Source organism: Chrysemys picta, chromosome 12 (assembly GCF_011386835.1).
Source record: "Chrysemys picta bellii isolate R12L10 chromosome 12, ASM1138683v2, whole genome shotgun sequence".
NCBI classification, from domain to species: Eukaryota; Metazoa; Chordata; order Testudines; family Emydidae; genus Chrysemys; species Chrysemys picta.
Window position 1 is genome coordinate 31,501,747 of NC_088802.1, and position 15,209 is coordinate 31,516,955.

Sequence of the window (15,209 nt, forward strand, 5' to 3'; positions counted from 1 at the left end):
CCTCCTATGGTTTTTTTGTGAATGGCACCTAAGTCCCCTTGTGAATCTTGATCGGACATTTTCTTGGGCCTAAACTACCAGCAAGTTCATTAATGGTTTTGGTTGACCTAAAACTGCATTTTCCAACAAATGAACTATTCGAAAATTTTCACCCAGCTCTACTCCCAAGCGCTCACACATTGATACAGTAGATTAATGAGATCTAAGTCAGACTGAGTCCATCCCTCCAATTCTGTTCATTTCACCTCTGTGGGGTGACACAGACCCAGCAGACATACAGTACATTGCTACCTTCTTTCCATCATTTTCTTGAACTCCACTCTCATCAGGAAGCCACGACACATGGCTTGTGTGCGGGTGATAAGCTGTGCCAGTTTATCATCTCTCATCTCCTCCAGAAGACCCAGAAGTCCTGCTTTGAAGAACACCTTGAGGAAGAGAATGTTACAGACAATCACTTTCATTCTGTACAGAATACAAATAGACAGTGTTTGAATCAAAGAGTGTTTGTACCTTGGTGTGACCAAATTTATACTGGGTCTGATCAATATCAATGGACCCAAGTAGTTTCTCAGAAGCCTTCTTGCTGTCCATGAACTGTCCTTCTGGAACGGCGCTTGCATTTAAAATCCTGTATCTGTGGGAGAAAACAAAATATGAAGAAGCTCACATTGCTCACAATTCTGGCCACACTGGCCATATCTCTATCACTGCCTTTGTCCTCCCATGAAGCCCCTATTCTGAGTTCCCACAGACAGACCCATCATGAAATTCAGCTTTATGGTATTTAAAGCGCTACGTAGTCACCTGGCATGGCCACTCCACTGCTCACCCAGCCCATTCCCCTCCCACCACACAGGAAAAGTGTGGCATTTTTGCTGCCTTTTGGACTACACCTGTTTGGTCCTAAATTTCTTCTATACACACAGCATGTGCTGGGCGCTGCAGTGACTACAATAGTTAAAGTACTTAGAAAATGCAAGCTACTCCACAAAGAGAGAATGGAACAGGGACTGGAGGAGTCTGACCTCTGTTTAAAGTCTGCATAAATGACTCTGCTGGGGAATCCTTTCCTGCAAATTCGGATCCCTTCCAGCACGCCGTTACACCTTAGCTGGTGCAGTACGAGATCATGTTCCATGGCACCTTAACAAATCACAGCATGAATTAGTACCTCCTTGTGCAGCCCAGAGGGAATGGCTGCATCTCACTAAGAGCTCTGTACACTGGCGCTTCTTACCAGGTGTCTTCGTTTCATTGGGAATGAGGCAGCGCACAAAGTGAGGATGAGTGCTTTTCAGATTGCTCATCAGCTTGTTTAAATTCTCCTGTGAGACCATAAGCAAAGGTTTAGGTTAACCAATGTGACACCTATGCAGATGTATGCAGACCTATGCACTGATAAAGACAGTAAAATGTTTATAATGTGATCATGATTTGTAGCAAACTGTTGACCAATGTTTGAAATTCAGACAAATGAGCTGTCAGGTCTTACCAGCAGGAGCCATTCTAACCTATGCCTCCCTCCTTCTTGTAATTTTGAAACGTGTTAATAAATTGAAATTAAATATTTAAAATAGTACAATTAAGCCTATGGGAAATGGCCATTATGACTGGCAGAAGAGACACTGGAGTTGCTAAAACATAAGGCAACTTTCAAAAATCTGGGACAAACATCAGAAGTTTATTCTGAACTTAAAATTTAATGACAGGTTTCAGAGTAGCAGCCGTGTTAGTCTGTATCCGCAAAAAGAAGAACAGGAGTACTTGTGGCACCTTAGAGACTAACAAATTTATTAGAGCATAAGCTTTCGTGGACTACAGCCCACTTCTTCGGATGCATATAGAATGGAACATATATTGAGGAGATATATATACACACATACAGAGAGCATAAACAGATGGGAGTTGTCTTACCAACTCTGAGAGGCCAATTAATTAAGAGAAAAAAAAAAAACTTTTGAAGTGATAATCAAGATAGCTCAGTACAGACAGTTTGATAAGAAGTGTGAGCATACTTACAAGGGGAGATAGAATCAATGTTTGTAATGGCTCAGCCATTCCCAGTCCGGTTTGAATTAATTGGCCTCTCAGAATTGGTAAGACAACTCCCACCTGTTTATGCTCTCTGTATGTGTGTATATATATCTCCTCAATATATGTTCCATTCTATATGCATCCGAAGAAGTGGGCTGTAGTCCACGAAAGCTTATGCTCTAATAAATTTGTTAGTCTCTAAGGTGCCACAAGTACTCCTGTTCTTCTTTTTAAAATTTAATGGACTGTATGTGAGGATAAAACACAGGCCTGAATGCAGACTCTCCACTGCCCACCACCTTGTCTAGTCATTGACACGTGAACAAAGTGAATGCAAGGTGGGTGTCAGGCACTGCCACTCATGGGGGGGGAGGGAGGAATTCTGATTTGGGAGCTTTGTACACCCTGTTTGCACTCCTTTGCACCAGTGAAAGTAACACCCAAGGTGTCAGGCAGGGGAGAATCAGGACGCTTAAGAGGATGAGAAAGGAAGGGGGTGAGAGGCAGAAGGAAAGTGAGACACAAGTGACACACTCAGCTCTTCAGTTATAATCAGAGATATGAAGGGCGCCTACAGAGCCGACCCCATTGCAACATCCACATGTGGGGGGAAGGGCTGCACAGTTTATGGTCCTGAATCATTTTCCTCTGAAAGGGTAAGTAGAGGGAAGGGACACGTTAAGCCCCATATCAGAGGATGATTTTGTTTTATATCATTTTTGACATCATCCAGAGGAGACAGTGACTCTGACATCATCCAGAGGCAACAATGACTCTGGCCCTTATTCTCGTGTTGTTAATTAGGCAAAACTCCTAGTGACCTGCCTGGAACTTTTGTTTGAGGAGTGCAGCCCTTTGCTCTTTATGAGCAAGGAGGCTTGTGCATGTCAGAACTAACTGGTAACCAGGCTTTGCAGAATTAAAGGGGGTCTTCTTTCCTCCTTCCCATAGAAAAGAAATTTATAATGACCACTGTACTGTACCCTGAAAAGAGCAGAGACGGTCTGGAAAGAAGAACCCTTCTTCTTGCCTCCCTTCTTGCCACCACCACCACTCTCTGAAAAATACAAGAAAAGGATGCAATTAAAATGTAAAGATCTCATGAAGATTAACATTTTGCATATTTTTTAATTCTATAGGAGTCACCTGCTGTGTGCCAAAGAAAATACTGATTTCATAGAAATTACCTGCATCTCCACCATACGCGGCAAAGAGCAAAGCCAGTGTTTTCAGTGACGATTTCTGGTACAGCCCAATGACAGTTTCATTCAGGGGATCCTTGTTCTTCTCGAGCCAGCCAGTGATGTTGTAGTCCACAGTGCCAGCATAGTGCATCAGGGCGAAGTGGGCCTCAGCCTTTCCTTTGGCAGGCTTGGGCTTCTGGAAGTTGTTGGACTTGCCAAGATGCTGGTCATAGAGCTTGTTCTTGAAAGACACATCAGTTGCCTTGGGGAACATGCACTCCTCTTCCAGGATGGAAAAAATACCCATTGGCTGAAAGACACAGCAACAGATGAGAAGAGAGAGGAAAAAGAGATATTACAAATCAGCCTCCTAGACAATGTGAGCATCTCTTGGTTGCATTCAGAAGGGATATTGTGTCAGTGAATGTGCCTTCAACAAGATGAAATTAGAGTAACCTCCCTATGGTATCTATTTGTAGGTTTGAAAATAATAAAGATATAGCTCATGGGAAATCACCTTGCGTGTCCTAGACAGATTTTCAATGTGCTAGACAGATAAAGTGAATGAAACAGGAATCATTCTAAATCTCTGTTTCTAGGGGTGAGGCCGTGCATTTCTTTAGATGTCCTTCAAATAGTGACTGTGTCTCAGTAACTGAAAAGAATTCTAAAACTTACACAGTCCTTTTCTTTGTGGAAGTGAGCAGGGACAGGGATGGTTGCCATACAGTTATATGTGGCTGCCTTGTGACCCTATCCCAAAGTTATGGATTGAGACCTTTTCACAACCAATGTCCAATATATTTATTTAATTATTCAGAGTATATTAAATAATTTACATGCACTTGAGCATGCATTTATTCATTATCTTAAGTATAGCAAAATCCTTTAGAAGCTAAAGAACCCTTGAGCACATAAAGCATAAGAACCTTCTCAATGAGTTCAATACAGGCAGCCAAGTCCATCCCAAAGTCAATGAACTCCCATTCGATTCCTTCCTTCTTGTACTCCTCCTGCTCCAGCACAAACATGTGGTGGTTGAAAAACTGTTGCAGTTTCTCATTGGTGAAGTTGATGCACAGCTGCTCCAGGCTGTTGTACTACACAAAGGGAAAAAGAAGATATATCTATTTGTAAAATCCTGTGCACACCTGATATACCTAACAATGACTCTTCTTTCAACTCATCATGTCTGTGTAACTAACCTGGGCTTCAATGGGATTCTGAGTTCTCTTCCCTAAAACTAGCCAGATGTTTTGGGATGCAATCCTCAGCTCTGCATAGACATTTCTGCAGTGTAAGGCCCAGGCTTGTTCAGCTATTTCTGTGCTCTGGGGTCCAGGCCTACTCAGGCATTTAAGCTCTTGGTCCTGATCATATATTAGGATCTGGGCCTGTCCAGCTCCTTTTGAGCTCTCAGCCCTCTGGCCTACTCAAACATTTCCAGATACTCAGCTGCAAGCCTGCCTGGGAGTTAGTGAGCTGTCCTCTAGGTGCCATGAACACCTACAATAATTTGCGTTAGGTGGAGGATAATTTCTTTGCTATTATGCACCACCTGTTAACAATTTGAAGGCACTTTCAGTGTAGTTGTCATTTCTGCATATACCACACAAAAACTATCCAAAAATGAAATCACTGGAGGCTCATACTACTGTGGAGGAAGCTCAAGAGACACCTGTTTCTGCAGAAAAGTCAGGCTTTTCCAGGAAATTATTTAAATAATTAAAAAAAAATAACCCTCAAAGTTCTCAGAACCCCTGAGAATCCCTTCCAAGAACCTGCTGTCAAATCTCTGCTCCTTACATCGAAGATCTCAAAGCCAGCAATGTCCAGGACACCAATGAAGTACTGTCTGGGCTGCTTGGTATCCAGCTGCTGGTTGATACGAATGACCATCCACAGGAACATTTTCTCAAAGACCGCCTTTGCCAGAGCACCCACCGAATTGTGCACCTAACCAGTGGGAGAGGGACTGGAGTTACCATACAAAGCAGAGGAAGAAATCTGGGTGTGTTAATTCAAACCACGAATTCTAGATCCCCAATTGTTACCTGCTGCACAGTTTGACCTTTGGTCACATATTCATTCCCAACCTTGACTCGGGGGTAACACAAGGCTTTGAGCAGATCAGCTGAGTTCAGACCCATCAGGTAGGCAGCTTTGTCAGCCACTAAACAAAGAGTGAGAGGAATGAACCAATAGCTCAAAAATAGACTTTGGTGTCTTTTATAATGACTAGAAAAGAGCAATGAGATCTCTTTGTGTTTCACCAGCTACCACATACTATTAATAACTCCAGTAATTATGGAGTTTAGAGCTTCCTTTATTTCTTGATTTCTTGCTGAAATGTTTTGCATTTGATTCAGAGGGTCTGTACATCAAGTGATTGAAAGAATTTGTCAAAAAAATATCCCATATGGTCTGAATAAAAAATGTTAAAGGAGAAAGAAGCAGATGAACAGCCAGAATGAAAAGATGGTTTTGAAGCTCTTTCTTTGCCACTTTACTGTGCAGCCTGTCTAGAGATTCTGATTTCTGAATGATCGGAATAAAGGACTCAGGTTAGTGGCCATATTCCATGCTGTGCAACCCCACTGACTTCAACAGATTACAAAGGGATGTATTTCAGTGCAGCATTTGGCCTAGAAACAAATGAGAAAGTCTCTCTTCAGTTTCAAACCATGGCCCAAATTGTGTCCACACAATGAACATGCAACTCCCATTGGCATAGGCAGGAGCTGTGCATGCCTTCTGGGACAGAATGGAACTTCATGATATTCAACTAGTATAAATACCCAATGCTGGCCCTCTCCTGCCATCACTTCCCCACTGCCTGTCTCATCTCATAGCACAATCCATGGGCTGGTTAGGCAATAAAACACCTGCAGGGCCCTTTCATGTGTGAAGCCAAGCTGTTTTACAAAGATGGCCATTTTAGAGATGGGGAGGTTGAGATGCTTACACCTTATGTGTCATTTACACCCATGTGTAGTAGGTATGTTATAGTAGTGTGAAAGTTATTAGTGACCCCCCCTTAACAGAGCAGCCTTTATGTCAACCAGCGGCCATTAGGGGGAAGCAACACTTCAAGTACACAGTAGCCTGAACTTTTCAACTGTTTTCCCTTCAAGGCCTTAAGGTAGTTGGAGCTGGTCCCAAGCCACTTTTCACTGACCAGATAGCAAAAGCACGGGTCTGACTACCACCAATCAAGTGTTAACACTGCAAGGACCTTTGTCTGAATGTGTATAAAGGATCTGTAAAATGTGTGTAAAACAGAGTTTTTGTACCAAGGTGCAAAGCTCTCCTTTCTTCTGCAGAATAAAGCAACTCTTCCTTATCCCTGTCTGGCTCTCAGCTAGGTGGACCCGATATTTCGGTAACAGTAGGTATGATATAACTTAGATCAGCCCTTATAGCCACCTCCCCCATGAGTTAAATTGTGCGAGCTCAGCACAAGTGATAACTAAGGCTTCATTTTTTGCTTGTATTATTGAGAGTTTAGCTCAGATTCTGCTAATACCTTCCGTGCCATCCGGCTCTGCCTGCTCCTCACGCTGCTTCTGCTTGAACTTCATGTTCCCATAGTGCATGACTGCCCCTGTCAGCTTGTATATGGCCATTTTTTCATCAGAATTGAAGCCCAGAATGTCAATGGCGCTCTGTCAACAGAATCAGGAAAGGAAAGATCTAGCAGCTAGGTGACTTAGGAGCCAAAGCCCCATTGACTTATGATGGGATTTCAGCTCCTAAAGCACTCAGACATTTTACTCCTTCTCTGGTATAGGTAATAGTCCCTGTGCTACTTTCTGTGTGCTACTCACATCTGTTGCTATGAGTTCCTCCTGATCATCGATGCTGGCTACTGTGATCTCACCTTGACTCACAAAGGGGAAGTCATATGGGTTGGTGGAAATCAGAAGCATCTCTGAAAACAAGAATAGATTCCAATTTTTACCTGCTGCAGTTTGGTCTTTGGTCACGTATTTATTCCAGACCTTGCCTCAGGGTAACACAGGGCTTTAAGGGTATATCTACACTCCATTGCAAACCCAGGTCTGTGGGCCCCAAGCCTACAGACTCAGTGTTTCCAAGCTTACACATGTGCATCATGCTGCATAGTAAACCCAGGTTTACAATTGAATGACCTGGTTCTCAGAACCATGCTGATGCATCCATATTGCTCTCAGACTCGAGTCAGACTTTCTGCTTCTGGGGACCCAGGCTTGTGCTGTGATCCACGCTGAGAAATGACGGAGCTTGGACCCAAGTCACAGCAGGATTTGGGGTTGGACCTACCACCCCACATAGGACCCTGGTCCTGACGACTTACTGACCCGAGTCAGATAGATTTGACGGTTTTATGGCCTGCAGCATGCAGGGGGTCAGACCAGATGATCATAATGGTCCCTTCTGACCTTAGAGTCTATGAGTCTATGAGTGTGAACTGTAGAGGAGGGGTTGGGTTCAAACCTGAGTCTGAGCCTGGGTTTACACTGCAGTGCAGACATGTCCATAATTGCCCATGTAACAAAGCTTATCAGTTAGTGTTACTCAGTGACCAGTTCCACCAAAATAGCTAAAACATTTCTTACCAATTAATTCTGGCTTCTTGTTGGACATGATCTGATAAAATATGTGGTAGCTTCTTTCCGCCTTGAGCTGGAAAGTGACTCTAGATTTCTCCAGCAGATCTGGCAAGGCAGGTAAAGTACAATTAGCCACAAGAAAACACAATGAGAAAGAAAGAGAGACAGAGAATTGTGACCCTTAAAGGGAGGTCCCTTACATGTTTCAATGTCAGCAGAAGCCAGTTTCCCTGTGGTACCAAAGTGGATTCTGATGAATTTACCCTTTAAAGGAAAAAAGTCATTTCATTTAAAACCTTCAGAGACAGACTCATAGATTTTAAGGTCAGAAGGGACCATTATGATCATCTAGTCTGACCTCCCGCATGATGCAGGCCACAAAGCCGTCCCAACCCTTTCCCTTGACTCTGCTGTTGAAGTCCCCAAATCCTGTGGTTTAGAGACTTCAAGTAGCAGAGAATCCTCCAGCTAGCGACCCCTGCCCCATGCTGCGGAGGAAGGCGAAAAACCTCCAGGGCCTCTGCCAATCTACCCTGGAGGAAAATTCCTTCCCGACCCCAAATATGACGATCAGTAGAACCCCGAGCATGTAGGCAAGATTCTCCAGCCAGATCCTCATTGGCCGTTGATACTATTTACCAGCGATGGCACGCTGTTCATTTGACTAAAATCATGTTATCCCATTAAACCATTCCCTCCATAAACTTATCTAGCTTAATCTTAAAGCCAGACAGGTCCTTCGCCCCCACCGTTTCCCTCGGAAGGCTGTTCCAATATTTCACCCCTCTGACGGTCAGAAACCTTCGTCTAATTTCAAGCCTAAACTTCCCCACGGCCAGTTTATATCCATTCGTTCTAGTGTCCACATTAGTACTGAGCTGAAATAATTCCTCTCCCTCCCTGGTATTTATTCCTCTGATATATTTAAAGAGAGCAATCATATCCCCCCTCAGCCTTCGTTTGGTTAGGCTAAACAACCCGAGCTCCTGGAGTCTCCTTTCATACGACAGGTTTTCCATTCCTCTGATCATCCTAGTGGCCCTTCTCTGTACCCGTTCCAGTTTGAGTTCATCTTTTTTAAACATGGGAGACCAGAACTGCACACAGTACTCCAAATGAGGTCTCACCAGTGCCTTGTACAACGGAAGCAGCACCTCCTTATCCCTACTAGATATACCTCGCCTAATGCATCCCAAGACCGCATTGGCTTTTTTCACCGCCACGTCACATTGTCGACTCATAGTCATCCTGCGGTCTACCAGGACTCCGAGGTCTTTCTCATCCTCCGTTACTTCTAACTGATGCGTCCCCAGCTTGTATCTAAAATTGTTGTTAGTCATCCCTAAATGCATCACCTTACACTTTTCACTATTAAATTTCATCCTATTTCTGTTACTCCAATTTACAAGGTCATTCAAGTCTCCCTGCAGAATATCCCGATCCTCCTCCGAATTGGCAATACCTCCCAACTTTGTGTCATCCGCAAACTTTATCAGCCCACTCCTACAATTGGTTCCGAGGTCAGTAATAAATAGATTAAATAAAATCGGTCCCAAAACCGAACCTTGAGGAACTCCACTGGTGACCTCCTGACAGTTCACCTTTCAATACGACCCGCTGCAGTCTCCCCATTAACCAGTTCCTTATCCACCTCTGGATTTTCATATCGATCCCCATCTTTTCCAATTTAACCTATAATTGCTCGTGCGGTACAGTATCAAATGCTTTACTGAAATCAAGGTATATTAGGTCCACCGCATTTCCCTTATCTAATAAGTCTGTTACTTTCTCAAAGAAGGAGATCAGATTGGTTTGGCACGATCTGCCTTTGGTAAAACCATGTTGTAATTTGTCGCAATTGCCATTGACCTCAAGGTCCTTAACTACTTTCTCCTTCAGAATTTTCTCCAGGACCTTGCACACTACAGATGTTAAACTGACAGGCCTGTAGTTACCCGGGTCACTTTTTTTCCCTTTCTTGAAAATAGGAACCACATTAGCTATTCTCCAGTCCAACGGTACCACCCCCGAGTTTAAAGATTCATTAAAAATTATCGCTAAGGAGCCTGCTATTTCTCGCGCCAGTTCCTTCAGTATTCTTGGATGAAGATCATCTGGACCGCCCGACTTAGTCCCGTTAAGGTGTTCAAGTTTGGTTTCTACCTCGGCTACGGTAATCCCCCCTCCTGTATCCCCCTCTGTCACGCTGCCAATATTCCTAATCCCTTCATTGGCCTCATTGAACACCGATGCAAAATATTTGTTTAGATATTGTGCCATGCCTAGATTATCCTTAATCTCCACTCCAGCTATAGTCTTCAGCGGTCCCACTTTTTCTTTCTTTGCTTTCTTCCTATTTATATGGCTATAAAACCTCTTACTATTGCTTTTAATTCCCCTCGCAAGGTCCAACTTTACACGGCTTTTGGCCTTTCTCACTCCATCTCTACATGCTCTGACCTCAATAAGATAAATTTCCTTACTGATTCCTCCCCTCTTCCACTCTTTGTACGCTTTCTGTTTTTTCCTAATCGCCCCTTTGAGATGGTCGCTCATCCAGCTCGGTCTAAATCTCTTGCTTACTAACCGTTTTCCCTTTTTTGGGATACAGGCCTCCGACAGCTCCTGCAGCTTTAACTTAAAATAATCCCAGGCATCTTCTGCCAGAAGTGGGATTTGCAAAGCTGCCCTGGGGGTCCCTTCAGCAGGTTTGAACCTCAGCCAAGATTTATATTATCAGTCTAATGATAGGAATGTATATGGCCCATCATTGCACTTGTGACTAGGAGCAATTTTGTCAAAAAGACTTACAAAACGAGAGGAGTTGTCGTTCCTCACGGTCTTGGCATTACCAAAGGCCTCCAGCAGGGGGTTGGCACTGATGATTTGATCTTCAAGGGTCCCCTACAAAGTAACAATTATTGTCAAATTAAGGTTGTTTTAAACCACGTGGCAGTTTCAGAACAGAACATTTAATCCCATCCCTAATGACCAACTCACATGCATTTTGCCTGGCTCGTCCTTCTTCTTCTCCCCAGAAACTGCAATTGTTGCAAAGTACTGGATGACACGCTTTGTGTTCACAGTCTTTCCAGCACCGGATTCTCCACTGTCAAATCAAACAGAGAAGCAGAAAACACATAACCAAAAAGTTTCTTCCTGCAGTGCACAGCAAAGCCAGCAAAAAAATGGAGGAGGGAAATATACATACGTGATGAGGATCGACTGATTCTCCCGATCTGTGAAAGAGACAGAATCAAAGAGATTTTTAAAAGAGTTACTGTGTAACATTGAACTCACTGAAAACTGAGTGAAACAAATAAGTGCTGGGATTTGCAAAGGGGCCTCAGGGCATCAGGCAACAAACCAAAAGTCCATAAAAATTCGGCATCTACCTCCCTTAGGCCTCTTTGAAAATCCTAGCCATAATAAATAATAAATATAAACTTAAGCAGATCAATAGAGCCGTCGCAGGATACTTATACCCACTTCCCTGTCACAGAATTCCCTCTTACAGCAATTTGATGGAGCTATTTATATCTCTGGACAGCAAAGCGGTATACAGAATAATGACCTGATCCTCAATTTATAACCATCTGCATAGCACCAGTGCAAAAAGAGTGCAAAGTGTGTGTGAATTACCACTCAAGGTGTAAGGGAGTGAAGAATTCTGATGCACCACTTAGCACAAGTATAATTGACACACACGATGCAAAGTCAGGAAGAATCAGGCTTCCTGAGAACAGAGTGTCATGATTCTTCTTTGGGCCCAGCTAGAGCCAGAATGTGCAGAAGCAGATATGGACATTCTGTACTTTTTCCATTAACCACACGCTTGTGAACTTCCGAAAAGGTTTGCTTTGGGTTCTCTGAGAGCTGGGCTAATGTTTGGGTCAGGTTCAGTTTGTCTTTGGACGAATTTGTGTTTGCACATTGCTAGTTTTCAATGTTTTTGGTGTCTTTAGCTGCATGTCATATTTCCCGAAAGAACCTTGTGATTCCTCATATGAAATTTTCACTCTATAATCACTTTTCAAGCGTTGAGCCACTCACCGGTTAACATGAACTGATAGGCGTTGTCAGAGATGGAGAAGATGTGGGGAGGGGCCTCTTGACGCTTTTTGCCCCTGTAGGCAGACACAACTTCTGGGTTGTACACTGGCAGCCACTTGTAGGGGTTGACAGTGGCACAGAAGAGACCAGAGTAGGTCTGAAAGAAAGGGAGATAACGTGATTGGCTTCCACATGATTTAGTGTAGCTGTTAGTTTGGAAGTCCAGGAAAGACTTCGGCCTGTACTTACATAGATCATCCAGGCTGCATAACGCTCTTTGAGGTTATACAGGACGGCAGGTTCATGGAGATGGGTCATCATTGCCATGTCCTCGATTTTATCATATTTGGGAGGGTTCATGGGGAAGACTTGATCTTCCTTAACAGTCAAAGTCTGGAAGGAAAGAAGAGACCCATTTCTATCAGCTAAAAACAGAGGAGGAACAAAATGCTGTTCCTAACTCCTTGTTTTTACTCACTTCTCCTTTGTCAGTCTTGACTGTGACCTTCCCTCCTTCCCTGCTCTGGATTACGCTTTTCACATAGGATTCCTTGGAATGCACCACAAAGACCGATGTCTTAGCATCGAAAGGCTTGTTCTGGTCCTCAATTCTCTCCTTCTCTGTCTTTCGGAGGAAAGGAGCTGCCACCCCATAGGCGGCCATCTCAGCATCCGACGACATGGCTGCGGTTATCTAGGGCAGCTCAGCAGTGAGCTCTGATGGGGAGAAAATGTGTGACATTGACTCACATGCTGTTCATTTAGAATACTCTGCCATGTCAGTTTCTTACACTTGTTTAACTGGCCACATCACTCCCAACTGCCCCTCCTGAGATCTGAATGAGAGGCTTTCCCAGCCATTTAGATCCAGACTCTAATTTTGAGCCTCTATTATCACACTGTTAATTCTTTCCCTATTTATACCTTTCCTAACCATATCTATAGAACCAGAGGTCCTGCAGTTCCAGTGGGATGCACACCATTGTTCACCCACCCATTGCCAAAGGAACACCATTGTTTATAGGAACAATGTAAGTAGATCCCTACATGAGGGACCAGGAAGAGCCAAGAACATACCAGGAATTTTGAAAGCCCTCTTAGGTCCTCTTTCCTGGGTACATTTTAGACTGTGTTTTGTGGTTACAATGAAAGGGTTGTTGGGGGCACTGGAAAGTGGGCGTGGGGAGAGGGATGAGATAGAGGCTGCTATTGTCGGTGTTTTCTTGCATTGAATAATAAAGATAATGCTTTTGATGTAATTTAAGCTTTTCATTCAGGATTCCAATCCCATCTTATAAGTATGACCTCCCTTCTTTGTATTTGATTTTGTATTTGGCTATATTGAAACACAAGTTGTTCAAATGAGCTAAGCTTTATAAGTGATCCAATGTAGTCTGTATAACTGACCTGTCATCATCATTTACCACTTCACCAATTTTAGAGTCAATTGCAAACTTGAGCATTGATAAAGAGATTGGCTAGCATTGGGCCAAAAGCAGCTCCCCCTGAGCCTCCATTAGAAATCTGCCAATGGATGATGATCCTACATTTACAATCACTTCTTGAGATCTATCAGTTAACTAGTTTTTATTTCATAGTGCTTTTTTTGTTTTATCAGAATGTCATGTGGGACTAATTCAAATGCCTTATTGAAGTCGAAGTGTATTATTTGAACAGAGTAACTTTTATCAACCAAATTCATGATCTCCTATAAAAATCACGTTTGTTTAGCAAGATCTATTTTCCATGAGACCAGATTGATTGGAATTAATGAATCTTAATTAATTAATTATATTGCTTTACTGACTGCATTCCATACCAGCTTTTCCATGATTTTGCCTGGGATCAATGTTAGGCTAACCCATAGGTGCCGGAGCTAGGGGTGCAGGGGATGCTGCAGCACCCCCTGGCTTGAAGTGGTTTCAATCATATACAGGGTATACAATTTGGTTCATCGCTCTCACCACCCCCACTATACAAATTGTTCCAGCACCCCTGGGCTAACCAGGTCATCTTGTTTATCTTTTTTAAATATTGGCTTAACATTGGCTTTTTTTCATTTCTCTGGAATTACTCCAGTGTTCCAAGATTTGTTAAAAATCATCATTAGTGGTTCAGCCAATTCTTTTCATACATTTGGGTACAAGTCATCCAGTGTTGCAATTTAAGAATGGTTACTTTAATAGTTACTCTGTCTGCCTGCCTCTCCCATGCCAGTTAATCAAATATTATCAATATGCCATTACTCCTTTTATAGTTTCTTTATTTAACTATACAGTGCATTAATGGCACTGTCAGACTGGTCAAGATGTCCGTGTGAAAGGGCCACCAGCTGCCTTAAACGCTGCCTGAAATCCTCTTCTGAAGGCATTTTCACACATATAGATCTAAGTGCCACTCACTAAGCTACTCTGCGCAGTAAGAAATGAAAACTTGATTAGCATTTACCAGAGAAATGTGTCTCTCTTTCAGCTGGGGCACAATTATTGTCAGTCATGTTTGGGGTGTGGGGAAAAAGCAAATTCTGGATACGTGTTCATTAAAATAATAGATTTAGTCTCTGGATAAGTAATTAGATTCTATCTCCTGGTGGGTCTCCTCTTTTGGGCCACTCTGTCCTGGTTTATTAGGGACCTACGAGCTGGGGTGTCGGAGCTCACTGTGTACAATTACGTTGTGATGTGTGTATTCAGGAGAGGTATCTCAGAGAGGACACTTGCTGGCCCAGCATTAGTGGTCAGTGGCTTCAAGTCCAGCCACTTTAGAGACCTGCCTGTCACAGGCAACAGAGCCCAAGCGCAATATACAGTGCATTTACACAATGGACATAGATATTAGGGGATACAATGACTGCCTATTGAGCTATATAGAAATCCCACTCTAGAGGGTCACTCACCATCCCCTGGGAATTAGCAAATCAGGATCTTACCTCTTTCCTGATACCAGATGGATAGTATGCAGACTGGAAGCTGGTCAATATTCTAAAATAGAAATAGAAATTCCTTTCTTATTGCTGCATGAAACTCCAGTGATAAATTGGAGATTGAAAATGTATAGATGACTCGAAAAGTGAATTTAAAAGTCCTGCTGTCATACGCAATCCCTCCTGGAAATGAGTGCTAGCGGCAGCAGGAATGCAGTGGGATGTGTGGAATGCAGAGTGGGCTCCCCCTCCCTTCAAATCCAAGTCCCTTACACTCTTACCTTAGAGCTTTCTGTGACAGGACAAGACAGACTGGTCCCAGGGGCTTTTATAGGGTGTGAGCTGCAAACACAGCAGCCGCCTCCTCTTTCTTTGGTCAAAACATTTTTGGCAATCTTGTCTCCTAACATAATTCCCATT

At 43.2% G+C, this 15,209-nt stretch overlaps 1 protein-coding gene across 2 annotated transcripts in view; it reads right to left on the reverse strand.

Annotated features, from left to right (window-relative positions):
* LOC135972061 (myosin-1B) overlaps positions 1-15,180 on the reverse strand; it is a 32,305-nt gene extending 17,125 nt beyond the window's left edge. Inside the window, exons 1-21 of one of the 2 annotated variants that reach the window (XM_008163809.4) lie at positions 15,071-15,180; positions 14,796-14,847; positions 12,345-12,583; positions 12,116-12,259; positions 11,867-12,023; positions 11,025-11,052; positions 10,814-10,922; positions 10,625-10,717; positions 8,014-8,077; positions 7,820-7,918; positions 7,049-7,152; positions 6,748-6,886; positions 5,276-5,394; positions 5,028-5,177; positions 4,151-4,321; positions 3,225-3,531; positions 3,021-3,094; positions 1,241-1,328; positions 1,029-1,146; positions 514-637; positions 292-428 (exon numbers count right to left, since the gene is read on the reverse strand). In XM_008163809.4, coding sequence (XP_008162031.1) covers positions 292-428; positions 514-637; positions 1,029-1,146; positions 1,241-1,328; positions 3,021-3,094; positions 3,225-3,531; positions 4,151-4,321; positions 5,028-5,177; positions 5,276-5,394; positions 6,748-6,886; positions 7,049-7,152; positions 7,820-7,918; positions 8,014-8,077; positions 10,625-10,717; positions 10,814-10,922; positions 11,025-11,052; positions 11,867-12,023; positions 12,116-12,259; positions 12,345-12,548 — 2,429 coding nt within the window. In that variant the 5' untranslated portion in view covers positions 12,549-12,583; positions 14,796-14,847; positions 15,071-15,180. Of the gene's footprint in view, positions 1-291; positions 429-513; positions 638-1,028; positions 1,147-1,240; positions 1,329-3,020; positions 3,095-3,224; positions 3,532-4,150; positions 4,322-5,027; positions 5,178-5,275; positions 5,395-6,747; positions 6,887-7,048; positions 7,153-7,819; positions 7,919-8,013; positions 8,078-10,624; positions 10,718-10,813; positions 10,923-11,024; positions 11,053-11,866; positions 12,024-12,115; positions 12,260-12,344; positions 12,584-14,795; positions 14,975-15,070 lie in introns of those variants that run through there. The other variant, XM_065562666.1, reaches the window with a different exon arrangement.
* Between the last annotated feature and the right edge of the window lie 29 nt (positions 15,181-15,209).